The sequence below is a fragment of the Anser cygnoides genome, chromosome W (genome assembly GCF_040182565.1).
Source record: "Anser cygnoides isolate HZ-2024a breed goose chromosome W, Taihu_goose_T2T_genome, whole genome shotgun sequence".
Classification (NCBI taxonomy): Eukaryota; Metazoa; Chordata; class Aves; order Anseriformes; family Anatidae; genus Anser; species Anser cygnoides.
Window position 1 is genome coordinate 7964749 of NC_089911.1, and position 15513 is coordinate 7980261.

Consider the following 15513-nt stretch of genomic DNA (forward strand, 5'->3'; position numbering starts at 1 on the left):
GGGGGCACCCGTGCGCCCAGTGCCCCCCCCCCAATAAAAAATATATTGCCCCCCCCCCAAATATTTCCCCCCCAATATTGCCCCCCCAAATATTGCCCCCTAAAAAATATTGCCCCCCCCAAAATATTGATCCCCTCAAGAAAATATTGCCCCCGAAAATATTGCCCCCCCCCAAAATATTGCCCCCCCAGAAAATTTTGCCCCCCCCATATTGCCCCCCCCCAAGAAAATTTTGCCCTCCCCCGAAAATGGAATGGAATTTTTTTTTGGGGGGGGGGGGTAAAACGCCCCCCCCCCGCTCTGCTTTGGGTCTATTTATAGCCGGGGGGGGGGGCCGCGGGGGGCACCTGGGGCCGTCGCTCAGAGCCCGGCAGCCATGGCCGGGCCCCGGCTCCTTTGGGTGCTGCTGGGGCTGCTCCTGGCCCCCCGGCACCCCCGGGCAGCGGGGGGTCCCGGCCCCCCCAGGCCTGGGGGGCACGGGGGGGGCGGGGAGGGGCCCCCCCCCAAAATCGCCCCGGCGACGGGGGATTCCCCCTGCCCTACGGGGGGGCCGGGGGGGAGACCCCGGCGAGCGTCGCCGTGGCGACGAGGAGGGGGGCACCGTCGCCATGACGACCGGCAGCGCGGCCATCGTCACGGCGACGGCCTCGGTGACCCCCGGGCGTCACCACGGTGACGGCGACGACCTCGGTGACCCCCATGGCCATCGCCATGGCAACAACCCCCATGGCCATCACCATGGCGACGACCTCGGTGACCTCCATGGCCATCACCATAGCGACAGCGACGACCTCGGTGACCTCCGTGGCCATCGCCATGGCAACGACCCCTATGGCCATCACCATAGCGACGGCGATGACCTCGGTGACCTCCGTGGCCATCCCCATGGCGACGGTGACGACCTCGGTGACCCCCATGGGCATCGCCATGGCAACGACCCCCATGGCCATCACCATGGCGACGACCTCGGTGACCCCCACGGCCATCACCATGGCGACGACCCCCATGGCCACCGCCATAGCAACGACCCCCATGGCCATCACCATGACGGCGACCTCGGTGACCCCCAAGGCCATCACCATGGCAACAACCCCCATGGCCATCACCATGACGACGACCTCGGTGACCCCCACGGCCATCGCCATGGCAACAACCCCCATGGCCATCACCATCACCATGACGACGACCTCGGTGACCCCCACGGCCATCGCCATGGCGACGACCCCCGCGACCGTCACCATGACGACGACCTCGGTGACCCCCGCGGCCGTCACCACGGCGACCAGGAGCATCCCCAGGGCCGTCGCCATGGCGACGCTGACCCTGGGAGCTCGGAGGAGGAGGAGGAGGAGGAGGAGGGGGAGGGGGAGGAAGGGCACGGGGACAGCTCCGAGGAGGAGGAGGAGGAGGAGGAGGAGGCCGAAGGCCGCTACCGGCCCGGCTCCATCTGCCGCTACTGCGCCTTCTGCGAGGTACGGGGGGGGAACAACCCCCCCCCCCCGGGACCCCCCCCAAAAAAACCTTGGGGACCCCCAGAAGCCCCTTGGGACCCCCCCCCGATGCCCCTTGGGGACCCCCCCCAAAAAAATCTTGGGGAACCCCCCCCGCTTGCCCCTTGTGACCCCTCCCCCCCCCGCACGCCCCTTGTGACCCCCCCCCCCGCACCCTGACCCCTTTGGGACCCCCCTCGGATCCCTCTTGACCCCCCCCCCCATTGCTCCCCCCCCTTAGGGTCCCCCCCGACCCCTTGGGGCCCCCCCCCAGAAGCCCCTTGGGACCCCCCCCCGATGCCCCTTGGGGACCCCCCCCCCCAAAAATCCCCTTGGGACCCCCCCCCCCAAAGGGTCCCCACTGCCCCCTTGGGACCCCCCCCCCCAAAAAAACCCCTTGGGGATTCCCCCCCGAAACCCCTTGGGGACCCCCTGGGTGCCCCCCTTGTGTTCCCCCCCCCCAAAAAAAACCCTTGGGGACCCCCCCCGGGGTGGGGGTCCCGTGTCTGTGTGTGCCCCCCCCCCCCCCCCCACTTGGGGTCACCTCGGGGACACCCCCTGTGCCCCCCCATTTTATGACCCCCCCCATGTGACCCCCCCCTTTTTGTCCCCCCCCATTGTGACCCCCCCCTTGTGCCCCCCCTTGTGCCCCCCCTTTTGTGCCCCCCCCTTTTGTCCTCCCCTTTGTCCCCCCCTTGTGCCCCCCCATTTTCTGCCCCCATTTTCTGCCCCCACTTTTGTCCCCCCAATGTGCCCCCCATTTTGTCCCCCCCATTGTCGCCCTTGTGCCCCCCATTTTGTGCCCCCCTTTTGTCCCCCCAATGTGGCCCCCCATTGTGCCCCCCCATTTTTGTGCCCCCCCATTTTTGTGCCCCCCCCTTTTTGTGCCCCCCCTTTTGTCCTCCCCCATTGTGCCCCCCCATTGTGCCCCCCCCATTTTTGTGCCCCCCATTTTCCCCCCATTGTGTCCCCCCCCTTGTGCCCCCCCCATTTTGTGCCCCCCCCCCCCATTTTGTGCCCCCCCCATTTTTGTGCCCCCCCCCCCCCCAGCACTGCCAGGTCTGCGAGCGCTGCCCCTGCGCCGAGGGGGACCCCGGCGAGCACTGCCCCCACTGCCAGGTAATGGGGGGGGGGGGCACAAATTATGGGGGGGGGGGGCACACGGGGGGGGGCACCCCTGACCCCCCCTCGATTTGTGCCCCCCAGGGCTGCCAGTTCTGCTACCTCTGCCCCCTGCTCTGCGACACCGCCTGCCAGCCCGGTGAGGGGGGGGCGACCCCTCCGTGACCCCCCCCCCAAAATCCCCTGGGATCCCCCCCCAAAATCCCTGGGAACCCTCCCCCCCCCCAAAATCTCTGGGACCCCCCCCCAAAAATCACTGAGACCCCCCCAAAATCTCTGGGACTCCCCCAAAATCTCTGGGACCCCCCCGAATTCTCTGGGACCCCCCCGAAAATCACTGGGACCCCCCCCCCAAGATCTCTGGGACTCCCCCAAAATCTCTGGGACCTCCCCCCAAAATCTCTGGGACCCCCCCCCCAAAAATCCCTGGGACCCCTCCCAACCCCTCTGGGACCCCCCCCCCGAAAATTTCTGGGACCCCCCCCCCCCCCACCAAAATCCCTGGGACCCCCCCAAAATCTCTGGGACCCCCCCAAATTTCTGGGACCCCCCCCCAAATCTCTGTGGGACCCCCCCAAAATCTCTGGGACCCCGCCAACCTCTGTGGGACCCCCCCAAAAATTTCTGGGACCCCCCCCCCCAAATCTCTGGGACACCCCCAAAATCTCTGGGACTCCCCCAAAATCCCTGTGGGACCCCCCCCCCCAATTCTCTGGGACCCCCCCGAAAATCACTGGGACCCCCCCCAAAAATCTCTGGGACTCCCCCAAAATCTCTGGGACCCCCCCAAAAAAATCTCTGGGACCCCCCCCCCCAAAAATCCCTGGGACCCCTCCCAACCCCTCTGGGACCCCCCCCAAATCTCTGTGGGACCCCCCACCCCCCAAAATCCCTGGGACCCCCCCCCGGGACCCTCCCCGAAAATCTCTGGGACCCCCCCCGAAAATCACTGGGACCCCCCCCCAAAATCCCTTGGACCACCCACCCCAAAAATCTCTGGGACCTCCCCCCGAAAATCTCTGGGACCCCCCCAAATTTCTGGGACCCCCCCCCAAAATCCCTGGGACCCCCCCGAACAATCTCTGGGACCCCCCCCAAATTTCTGGGACCCCCCCCCAAAATCTTTAGGACCCCCCCCAAAATCCCTGGGACCCCTCCCAACCCCTCTGGGACCCCCCCGAAAATTTCTGGGACCCCCCCCCCACCAAAATCTCTGGGACCCCCCCAAATTTCTGGGACCCCCCCCAAATCTCTGTGGGACCCCCAAAATCTCTGGGACCCCCCGAACCTCTGTGGGACCCCCCCCCAAAAATTTCTGGGACCCCCCCCCCAAAAATCTCTAGGACCCCCCCCCCCCCAAAACCTCTGGCCCCCCCCCCCAAAAAAATCCCTGGGACCCCCCCGAAAAATCCCTGGGACCCCCCCCCCCCCCAAAATCCCCCCCGGCCCCTCCCCCCCCCCGGTGCCCCCCCCCATTTTTTTTTTTGGGGGGGGACTCCCTGACCCCCCCCCCATTCCCCCCCCTTGCAGGCAGCCTCCTGGACGAGTTCTCGGGGGCCCTCCTCCAGTAAGTGCCCCCCCCATTTTTTTTTGGGGGGGGGGGGCCACGACCCCCCCCGACCCCCCCCCCCCCCCCCAAAAATTTGGGCCCCCCCCCCCTCATTTATTTCCCCCCCCCCAGGTCACTCGCCACCATCTTCGAGCCGCCGGAAGCCTGAGAGCGTGGGGGGCCCCCCCCCCCCCAAAAAATCCCCCCCCCCCAAAATCCCCCCATTAAAATTCGCCCCCCCCCCAAAAAAAATGGGGGGGGGGGCAATAAAATATTTGAAACACTGAAAATTTCCTTGGGGGGGGGCACAAAATGGGGTAAAATGGGTCTGAAGGGGGGGGGGGCAGGGTTTTAACGGGGGGGGGGGCCTGACCGTGCCCCCCCCCCCAATAATTTATTTTTGGGGGAAAAACTCCGAATTCGCCGTTTTTGTGCTTTTTTTTTTTCCCCGTTTTTAATTCGTTGTTTTTTTTTCATGCAAAACCGCCCCCCCCCGGAGGAAAATTAAAAACGCCCCCCCCCCCCCGCTGCCCCCCCCCCCCATTTTTTTTTGGGGGGGGGCCGCGAAGGCAGCGGGGGGGGGGGGGGTGCGCCCCCCCCCCCTTGTAGCAGCAGAACCGGAGCCGGTTCAAATTTTTTGGGGGGGGGGGGGGCACGGGGGGGGGGCGCAGGCTTCATCCGTCGGCGTTCCTGGAAGGGGGGGGGGATAAATGAGGGGGGGCAAAATAATTCAACCCCCCCCCCAAAAAAATTGCCCCCCCCTTTTTATCCCCCCCCCAACCCATCAAGTGGGGGGGGGGTAAAAATTGCCCCCATTTTGCCCCCCCCCCCATTTCCCCCCAGGACCCCCCTAAATTGCCCCCCCCTAAATTCCCCCCCCCCTAAATTCCCCCCCCCCCCCAAAAAAATTGCCCCCCCCCCCCAAAAAATCGCCCCCATTTTATCACCCCCCCAACCCAACAAATGGGGGGGGGGGGGCAAAATTGCCCCCTATTTTGCCCCCCCCCCCATTGCCCCCCCCCCCAGGACCCCCCCAAATTGTCCCCCCCTCCCAAATCGCGCCCCCCCCCCCCAAAAAAAATTGCCCCCCCCTCACCGCTAGCAGGAGTAGGTCCGCACGGAGACCCCGTCCCCCGCTGGGGGGCACTGGAGTTACCTGCGGGGGGGGGGGCAAAAAGGGTCAGGACCCCCCCCTCCCCAAAAGCACCCCCCCCCGACCCCCACGGGGCTGTGCCCCCCCCCATATTTTTGTGTCCCCCCCCCATATTTCTGCCCCCCCATAACCCCTTTGTGCCCCCCAACCCCTTTGTGCCCCCCCATTTTATTTCTGTGCCCCCCCATTTTATTTCTGCCCCCCCCCCATATTTTTGTGCCCCCATAACCCCTCGGCCCCCCCCTTAAGGCTTTTCTGCCCCCCCACAACCCCTTTTTGCCCCCCTGTAACCCCTTTGTGCCCCCCATTTTAATTCTCTGCCCCCCATTTTATTTCTGCCCCCCCCCCCCATATTTTTGTGCCCCCCCCGTAACCCCTCGCCCCCCCTTAAGGCTTTTCTGCCCCCCCATAACCCCTTTGTGCCCCCATTTTAATTTTCTGCCCCCCATTTTATTTCTCTGCCCCCCATTTTATTTCTCTGCCCCCCATTTTATTTCTGTGTCCCACCCAATATTTTTGCCCCCCCGTAACCCCTTGCCCCCCTTAAGGCTTTTCTGCCCCCCCAACCCCTTTTTGCCCCCCCATAGCCCCTTTGTGCCCCCCCATTTTAATTCTCTGCCCCCCCATTTTATTTTTGTGCCCCCATTTTATTTCTCTGCCCCCATTTTATTTCTGGGCCCCCCATTTTATTTCTGTGCCCCCCAATATTGTTGTGCCCCCCATAACCCCTCGCCCCCCCTTAAGGCTTTTCTGCCCCCATCACCCCTTTCTGCCCCCCATAACCCCTTTGTGCCCCCCCCCATTTTAATTCTCTGCCCCCCCATTTTGTTTCTGGGCCCCCCATTTTATTTCTGTGCCCCCCCAATATTTTTGGCCCCCCCGTAACCCCTTGCCCCCCATCACCCCTTTCTGCCCCCCCATAACCCCTTTGTGCCCCCCATTTTATTTCTGTGCCCCCCTTTTATTTTTTTGCCCCCCATTTTATTTCTCTGCCCCCCATTTTATTTCTGGCCCCCCCCCATATTTTTGTGCCCCCCCATAACCCCTCGCCCCCCCTTAAGGCTTTTCTGCCCCCCATAACCCCTTTGTGCCCCCCATTTTAATTCTCTGCCCCCCCATTTTATTCTCTGGGCCCCCCCATTTTATTTCTGTGCCCCCCCATTTTATTTCTGTGCCCCCCATTTTATTTCTCTGCCCCCCCCATTTTATTTCTGTGCCCCCCCCCCATATTTCTGTGCCCCCCCTGTAACCCCTCGCCCCCCCTTAAGGCTTTTCTGCCCCCCCATAACCCCTTTTTGCCCCCCTATAACCCCTTTGTGCCCCCCATTTTAATTTTCTGCCCCCATTTTATTTCTCTGCCCCCCCATTTTATTTCTGTGCCCCCCCCAATATTTTTGGCCCCCCCGTAACCCCTCGCCCCCCCTTAAAGCTTTTCTGCCCCCCCATAACCCCTTTTTGCCCCCCATAACCCATTTCTGTGCCCCCTTTTACCCCCCCATTTTATTTCTGTGCCCCCCCATTTTATTTCTGGGCCCCCCCATTTTATTTCTGTGCCCCCCCATAACCCCTCGCCCCCCCCTTAAGGCTTTTCTGCCCCCCCATAACCCCTTTTTGCCCCCCATTTTAATTCTTTGCCCCCCCATTTTAATTCTCTGCCCCCCCATTTTATTTCTCTGCCCCCCCATTTTATTTCTGTGCCCCCCCAATATTTTTGCCCCCCCCGTAACCCCTTGCCCCCCCCAAGGCTTTTCTGCCCCCCCATAACCCCTTTTTGCCCCCCTATAACCCCTTTGTGCCCCCCCATTTTAATTCTCTGCCCCCCATTTTAATTCTCTGCCCCCCCCATTTTATTTCTGGGCCCCCCCATTTTATTTCTGCGCCCCCCATTTTATTTCTGCCCCCCCCTCACCGTCAGGCTGCAGCTTGCGCAGCTGCAGGGCCGGGGGGGCCACGGGCCCGCTGCGGAAGTTGGGGGGCAGCATCTCGGCGGCGTCGGGGCCCCCCCCCCGCAGCTCCTTCTCCCGCAGCAGCTTACGCCACGACGGCGAGCGGCTGAAGGCCTTGGCTCCGTCCTGGGGGGGGGCAAAAAAATTCGGGGGGGCAAAAAATATATCCCCCCCCCTTCGTTTTGCCCCCCATTAAAAAAAATGGGGTTAGGGGGGTCTTTGGGGGGGCTGGGGGGGGAAGGGGTTGGGGGGGGGGGTTGGGGGGGCAAAAGGCTCTTTCCTGGAGGGGGGGGCAAAAAAAATTGGGGGGGGCAAGAATATGTCCCCCCCCTTCGTTTTGCCCCCCCCATTAAAAAAAAATGGGGTTGAGAGGGGGTTTTTGGGGGGGCTGGGGGAAAAGTGGGTCTGGGGGCATGAGACATGGGGGGGGGCACAAGGCCTCCAGTCCTGGGGGGGGGCAAAAATCGTGGGGGGGGGCAAGAGTCATGTCCCCCCTTTTTTTGCTCCCCCCATAAATAAAAATGGGGTTATGGGGTTCTTTGGGGGCTGGGGGGAAAGAAGGGTTGGGGGGGGCTGGGGGGAGACACGAGGCTCTTTCCTGGAGGGGGGGCAAGAAAATTCGGGGGGGGGCAAAAAATATATCCCCCCCTTCCTTTTGCCCCCCCCCCCATTAAAAAAAATGGGGTTAGGGGGGTCTTTGGGGGGCTGGGGGGGGGGGGAAGGATTTTGGGGGGGGGTCGTGTCGTATGGGGGGGTCGGGGGCAGAAGGTGGGGGGGGGGGGGGTCTCGGGGGGCACAAGGAAATGGGGGGGGCCCGGGGGGGTCTCAGAGGGGGTCTCGGGGGGCACCATCCTGGGGGGGGGAAGGGTTTGGGGGGATTTGGGGTCACGGTTATGGGGGGGGGGGCGGGAGGGGGTCTGGGGGGGGTCTCGGGGGGGGGGTCCTGGGGGGTCCTGGGGGGGTCTTGGGGGGTCTTGGGGGGGGGTCTGGGGGGCCCGGGGGGGGCGGGGGGGCCCACCTCGTCCAGGCGCCGCTCGGTGCCGGCGCTGAGCAGGGCGCTGAACTCCTTCTCCAGCAGCTGCCGGGCCTGGGGGGGGCACGGGGGTCGGGGGGGCTGAGCACCCCCAGTCCCAGCCCAGTGCTCCCAGTTTACCTCCCAGTGCCTCCCAGTGCCTCCCAGTTCCCATTCTCCCCCTATTTTCCCCTAAATCCGCCCCCATTTCCCCCTAAATCCCCCCAAATCCCCTCCGTTTCCCCTCCCAGTCCCTCCCAGTGTCCCCAGTTCCCCTCCCAGTCCCTCCCAGTATCCCCAGTTCCCCTCCCAGTCCCTCCCAGTGCTCCCAGTTCCCCTCAAACCCCCCAATTTCCCCCCAAGTCCCCCCCCCATTTCCTATCCCAGTCCCTCCCAACCCCTCCCAGTACCCCCAGTTCCCCTCCCAGTCCCTCCCAGTACCCCCAGTTCCCCTCCCAGTCCCTCCCAGTGCTCCCAGTTCCCCTCCCAGTGCTCCCAGTTCCCCCCAAATCCCCTCCATTTCCTCCCAAATCCCCCTAATTCCCCCCAAAATCCCCCCATTTGCCCCGAAACCCTCCCCATTTCCCCTCCCAGTCCTTCCCAGTCCCTCCCAGTGCTCCCAGTTACCCTCCCAGTCCCTCCCAGTCCCCCCAGTTCCCCTCCCAGTCCCTCCCAGTGCTCCCAGTTCCCCTCCCAGTGCTCCCAGTTCCCCCCAAATCCCCCCATTTCCTCCCAAATCCCCCTAATTCCCCCCAAAATCCCCCCATTTGCCCCAAAACCCTCCCCATTTCCCCTCCCAGTCCTTCCCAGTCCCTCCCAGTGTCCCCAGTTCCCCTCCCAGTCCCTCCCAGTACCCCCAGTTCCCCTCCCAGTCCCTCCCCAGTGCTCCCAGTTCTCCCCAAATCCCCCCATTTCCTCCCAAATCCCCCCTAATTCCCCCCAAAATCCCCCCATTTGCCCCAAAACCCTCCCCATTTCCCCTCCCAGTCCTTCCCAGTCCTTCCCAGTCCCTCCCAGTCCCCCCAGTTCCCCTCCCAGTGCTCCCAGTTCCCCCCAAATCCCCTCCATTTCCTCCCAAATCCCCCCTAATTCCCCCCTAAATCCCCCATTTGCCCCAAAACCCTCCCCATTTCCCCTCCCAGTCCTTCCCAGTCCCTCCCAGTGACCCCGTATCCCTCCTCCCAGTCCCTCCCAGTGCTCCCAGTTCCCCTCAAATCCTCCCTGTTTCCCCCTAAATGCCCTTATTTCCCCCCAAATATCCCCCATTTCCCCTCCCAGTCCCTCCCCAGTCCTTCCCAGTCCCTCCCAGTGACCCCATATCCCTCCTCCCAGTCCCTCCCAGTGCTCCCAGTTCCCCTCCCAGTCCCTCCCAGTGCTCCCAGTTCCCCCCCAAATCCCCCTATTTCTCCCCATAGCCCCCGTTTGCCCCCAAATCTCCCTCATTTCCCCTCCCAGTCCCTCCCAGTGCCTCCCAGTGCTCCCAGTTCCCCTCATATCCCCCATTTCCCCTCCCAGCCCCTCCCAGTGCTCCCAGTTCCCCCCAAATCCCCCCTATTTCTCCCCATAGCCCCCGTTTGCCCCCAAATCTCCCCCATTTCCCCTCCCAGTCCCTCCCAGTGCCTCCCAGTGCTTCCAGTTCCCCTCATATCCCCCCATTTCCCCTCCCAGTCCCTCCCAGTGCTCCCAGTCCCCCCAAATCCCCTTTATTTCTCCCCATAGCCCCCTGTTTGCCCCCAAATCCCCCCAGTTTCCCCTCCCAGTGCCTCCCAGTGCCTCCCAGTTCCCCATCTGGGTGTTCTGGGTGGGGGTCTGCAGCAGCAGGGCCAGGTCAGCCCAGTCAAAGGTGTTGGCGAGGGCCAGCAGCCCCCATTTTCCCCCAAATCCCCCCATTTCCCCCTAAATTCCCCCCCAATCCCCCCCATTTCCCCTCCCAGTCCTTCCCAGTCCCTCCCAGTGACCCCCGTATCCCCCCTCCCAGTCCCTCCCAGTCCCTCCCAGTGCTCCCAGTTCCCCTCAAATCCTCCCTATTTCCCCCTAAATGCCCCCTATTTCCCCCCAAATCCCCCCAAATCCCCCCAGTTCCCCTCCCAGTCCTTCCCAGTCCCTCCCAGTGACCCCACATCCCCCCTCCCAGTGCCTCCCAGTCCCTCCCAGTGTTCCCAGTTCCCCCCATATCCCCCCTAGTTCCCCTCCCCAGTGCTCCCAGTTTGCCCCTCAAATCCCCCATTTCCACTCCCAGTCCTTCCCAGTCCCTCCCAGTCCCTCCCAGTTCCCCTCCCAGTCCCTCCCAGTGCTCCCAGTTCCCCTCATATCCCCTCCATTTCCCCTCCCAGTCCTTCCCAGTCCCTCCCGGTGCTCCCAGTTCCCCTCCCAGTCCCTCCCAGTGCTCCCAGTTCCCCTCATATCCCCTCCATTTCCCCTCCCAGTCCCTCCCAGTGCTCCCAGTTCCCCTCCCAGTCCCTCCCAAGCCCCCCATTTCCCCTCCCAGTCCTTCCCAGTGCTCCCAGTTCCCCCCAAATCCCCCCTTTTTCTCCCTGTAGCCCCCCTATTTCCCCCCAAATCACCCCCATTTCCCCTCCCAGTCCCTCCCAGTGCCTCCCAGTTCCCCAGCTGGGTGTTCTGGGTGGGGGGGCTGCAGCAGCAGGGCCAGGTCGGCCCAGTCGAAGGTGTCGGCGAGGGCCAGCAGCCCCCCATTTTCCCCCAAATCCCCCCCATTTCCCCTCTCAGTGCTCCCAGTTCCCCTCATATCCCCCCCATTTCCCCTCCCAGTCCTTCCCAGTCCCTCCCAGTCCCCCCAGTTCCCCTCCCAGTCCCTCCCAGTGCTGCCAGTTCCCCTCATATCCCCTCCATTTCCCCTCTCAGTCCTTCCCAGTCCCTCCCAGTGCTCCCAGTTCCCCTCATATCCCCCCCATTTCCCCTCCCAGTCCCTCCCAGTGCTCCCAGTTCCCCTCCCAGTCCCTCCCAAGCCCCCCATTTCCCCTCCCAGTCCCTCCCAGTGCTCCCAGCTCCCCCCAAATCCCCCCTTTTTCTCCCTGTAGCCCCCCTATATCCCCCCAAATCCCCCCCATTTCCCCTCCCCAGTCCCTCCCAGTGCCTCCCAGTCCCTCCCAGTCCCCCCCAGTCCCTCCCAGTCCCCCCAGTTCCCCTCCCAGTCCCTCCCAGTCCCCCCCAGTTCCCCTCCCAGTCCCCTCCCAGTGCTCCCCAGTTCCCCTCATATCCCCCCATTTCCCCTCCCAGTCCTTCCCAGTCCCTCCCAGTCCCTCCCAGTCCCCCCATATCCCATCTCCCAGTGCCTCCCAGTGCCTCCCAGTCCCTCCCAGTGCCTCCCAGTCCCCAACCTGGGTGTTCTGGGTGGGGATCTGCAGCAGCAGGGCCAGGTCGGCCCAGTCGAAGGTGTCGTCGAGGGCGAGCAGCGCGCCGTGCACCCGCTCTCGCCCAGGTTGCGGGCGAACTCCTTGAGGCCCACGCTCTGCACCCACGCCGTCACCCGCTCGTTGGACCACACCACCACGTCTGGGGACAGCGGCACTGACCCCAGGACCCCCCCCCCCCGGGACCCCCACCCCCGAGGGAACCCCCCCAGACCCCCCCCCGGGACCCCCCCCGGGACCCCCTCCGGGACCGCTCAGGACACCCTTAGGACCCCCCAGGACCCCCAAACCCCCTGCAAGACCCCCAGAACCCCCCCAAAACCCCTCAGGACCCCCCCAAAACCCCCAGGACCCCCCAGGACCCCCAAACCCCCTCCAAGAACCCTCCAGAACCCCCCCAACCCCCCCAACCCCCCCAAACCCCTCAGGACTCCCCCCCAAAGCCCCCCAGGACCCCCCAAAACCCCCCAACCCCCCCAGGACCCCCAACCCCCCCCAAAACCCCCAGGACCCCCCCAAAACCCCCCCAGAACCCCTCAGGAACCCCCCAAAGCCCCTCAGGACCCCCCCAGGATCCCCCCCAGAACCCCCCTAACCCCCCCCAGGACCCCCCAAAACCCCCCCAAACCCCTCAGGACCCCCCAAAACCCCCAGGACCCCCCCAAAACCACCCCAACCCCTCAGGACCCCCCAAAGCCCCTCAGAAACCCCCAGAACCCCTCCGAAACCCACCAGGACCCCCAGAACCCCCCAAAGCCCCTCAGGACCCCCCAAAACCCCCCAACCCCCCCCAAAACCCCCCCAGGACCCCCTCAGAACCCCCCAAAGCCCCTCAGGACCCCCCAGAACCCCCCAGGACCCCCCAGGATCCCCCCAGAATCCCCCCAGGACCCCCCAAACCCCCCCCCCAACCCCCCCCCCCCAAACCCCCTCAGGACCCCCCAAAACCCCCCAGGACCCCCTCAGGACCCCCCAGAACCCCCACCCCCAGAACCCCCAGGACCCCCCAGAACCCCCAGAATCCCCCCGGACCCCCCAGAACCCCCCCAACCCCCCCAGGACCCCCTCAGAACCCCCCAAACCCCTCAGGACCCCCCCCCCCAGGACCCCCAACCCCCCAAAGCCCCCAGGACCCCCCCCAAAACCCCCCAACCCCCCAGGACCCCCAAACCCCCAAAACCCCCAGAACCCCCCCCAAAATCCCCCAGGACCCCCCAGGACCCCCCAGAACCCCTCAGGACCCCCCAAAGCCCCCCAGGACCCCCCAGAACCCCTCAGGACCCCCCAAAGCCCCTCAGGACCCCCCCCAGGATCCCCCTCAGAATCCCCCCGGACCCCCCAAACCCCCCCCAAATCCCCCCAAACCCCTCAGGACCCCCCAAAACCCCCCAACCCCCCCAGGACCCCCAACCCCCCCCCAAAACCCCCAGAACCCCCCATCCCCCCCAGGACCCCCTCAGAACCCCCCAAAGCCCCTCAGGACCCCCCAAAGCCCCTCAGGACCCCCCAGGACCCCCCCAAAGCCCCCCAGGACCCCCCAGGACCCCCCAGGACCCCAGGACCCCCCCGGCCCCCCTTGCACCCGTGCTCTGCGCCTGGCTCTCCTCCCTCCTCCCGCTCCAGCTCCTTGCGGTCGTAGTTGAGGCGCTTGAGGCAGAGGATGCCGTAGTGCAGGCTCACCCTGGGGGGGGGGGCCGGGGGGGTCACGGGGGGGGGGTCACTTTTTTGGGGGGGGGCTCATTTTTTTAGGGTGGGTCCCCAGGGCTGGGGGGGGGGGGTTCCCCATCCCTTCGGTGGGGCCTGGGATTGGGGTCACCCCACCCCCCCGCCCCCATTCGCAGGTGGGGTTTGGGGGGGGCATCCCCATGCCCCCCCCCAATTTTGTGCCCCCCCCCCATATTTTGTGCCCCCCCCCCTTACCAACAGAAGGCTCCCACCACCTCGAGCCGCCCCCGCACCCACCTCTTGCTGTGATGCTCCCCATGCGGTCGCCCCCCATGTCCCCCATACCCCCCAAACCCCCCGACCCCCCATTTTATAACCCCCATTTCATGCCCCCCCCCATATTTTGTGCCCCCCTTACCAACAGAAGGCTCCCACCACCTCGAGCCACCCCCACACCCACCTCTTGCTGTGATGCTCGAGCACGTGGGCATCCCCCCATATCCCCCATACCCCCCAAACCCCCCCAAACCCCCCAAGTGCCCCCACGACCCCCCCATTTTATAACCCCCCATTTCATGCCCCCCCACCCATATTTTGTGCCCCCCCCCACTTACCAACAGAAGGCTCCCACCACCTCGAGCCACCCCCACCTCTTGCCGTGATGCTCGAGCATGTGGGCATCCCCCATGTCCCCCAAACCCCCCAAACCCCCATACCCCCTAAGTGCCCCCCACGACCCCACCCATTTTATAACCCCCATTTCATGCCCCCCCCCCATATTTTGTGCCCCCCCCCTACCAACAGAAGGATCCCACCACCTCGAGCCACCCCCACCTCTTGCCGTGATGCTCGAGCACGTGGGCATCCCCCCATGTCCCCCATACCCCCCAACCCCCCCCCCATACCCCCCAAACCCCCCCACGACCCCCATTTTATAACCCCCATTTCATAACCCCCATATTTTGTGCCCCCCCTTACCAACAGAAGGATCCCACCACCTCGAGCCACCCCTACCTTTTGCCGTGATGCTCGAGCACGTGGGCATCCCCCCATGCCCCCCCATGCCCCCCCCCCGATTTTTTTTGCCCCCCCCCCCGATTTTTGCCCCCCCCCCCCCGTACCGATGGAAGGAGTCGACCATCTTGAGCTGCCCGCGCAGCTCCTTCTTGCTGAGGTGGTCGAGCATGCGGGCGTCCACCAGCGACTCCATGAAGTAGCTGCGGTACTGGGGCAGCCCCAGGCTGGGCAGCCACTCGTTGCCCACCCACTCGTGGTTCATGTCCCCGTAGGCCAGGATCTGGGGGGGGGGACGGGACACGGGGGGGGTCGGTGACACCCGGTCCTGTGCTTGTGCGAGGCGCCGTCCTCGTGCGAGGCGCCGTCCTCGTGCGAGGCGCCAGGCTAATGCAAAGAGCTGTCCTCGTGCAAGGGGCTGTGTTTGTGCAAGGGGCTATACTTGGGCAAGGGGCTGTCCTCGTGTAAGGGCCTGTGCTTGTGCAAGGGGCTGTGCTTGTGCAAGGGGCTGTGCTTGTGCAAGGGGCTGTCCTCGTGTAAGGGCCTGTGCTTGTGCAAGGGGCTGTGCTTGTGCAAGGGGCTGTCCTCGTGTAAGGGCCTGTGCTCGTGCAAGGGGCTGTCCTCGTGTAAGGGCCTGTGCTTGTGCAAGGCTCTGGCCTCGTGCAAGGCACCAGTCCTCGTGCAAGGCTGTGGCCTTCTATAAGGCTCTGTCCTCGTGCAAGGTCCTGTACTCGTGCAAGGCCCTGTACTCGTGCAAGGCCCTGTCCTAACACAAGGTCCTGTACTCGTGCAAAGCCCCTGCCCTCGTGCAAGGCTCTGGCCTCGTGCAAGGCTGTGGCCTTCTACAAGGCTCTGTCCTCGTGCAAGGCAGCAGTCCTCGTGCAAGGCTGTGTCCTTCTACAAGGCTCTGTCCTTGTGCAAGGTCCTGTCCTCGTGCAAGGCCCTGTCCTAACACAAGGTCCTGACCTTCGTGCAAAGCCCCTGTCCTCGTGTAAGGGGCTGTACTCGTGCAAGGCTCTGTCCTCGTGCAAGGCACCAGTCCTCGTGCAAGGCTGTGGCCTTCTACAAGGCTCTGTCCTTGTGCAAGGTCCTGTACTCGTGCAAGGTCCTGTCCTAACACAAGGTCCTGTCCTCGTGCAAAGCCCCTGTCCTCGTGTAAGGGGCTGTACTCGTGCAAGGCACCAGTCTAGT

At 64.6% G+C, this 15513-nt stretch overlaps 2 protein-coding genes across 2 annotated transcripts in view; one reads left to right on the forward strand and one right to left on the reverse strand.

Moving 5' to 3' along the window:
• The first annotated feature begins 444 nt into the window (after positions 1–444).
• On the forward strand, positions 445–4401 carry LOC136788650 (sarcoplasmic reticulum histidine-rich calcium-binding protein-like). Its single transcript, XM_066987272.1, has 5 exons — positions 445–1472; positions 2541–2609; positions 2697–2751; positions 4143–4179; positions 4294–4401. The coding sequence occupies exons 1-5, from the start codon at positions 609–611 to the stop codon at positions 4328–4330; spliced, it is 1062 nt and encodes a 353-aa protein (XP_066843373.1). The 5' UTR covers positions 445–608; the 3' UTR covers positions 4331–4401.
• A 2781-nt stretch (positions 4402–7182) lies between these two features.
• LOC136788588 (liprin-alpha-3-like) overlaps positions 7183–15513 on the reverse strand; it is a 37152-nt gene continuing 28821 nt past the window's right edge. The window contains 7 exon segments of the mRNA XM_066987150.1: positions 7183–7386; positions 8279–8347; positions 11611–11696; positions 11699–11785; positions 13226–13256; positions 13258–13324; positions 14430–14605. Of these exon segments, the coding sequence (XP_066843251.1) occupies positions 7183–7386; positions 8279–8347; positions 11611–11696; positions 11699–11785; positions 13226–13256; positions 13258–13324; positions 14430–14605 (720 nt within the window).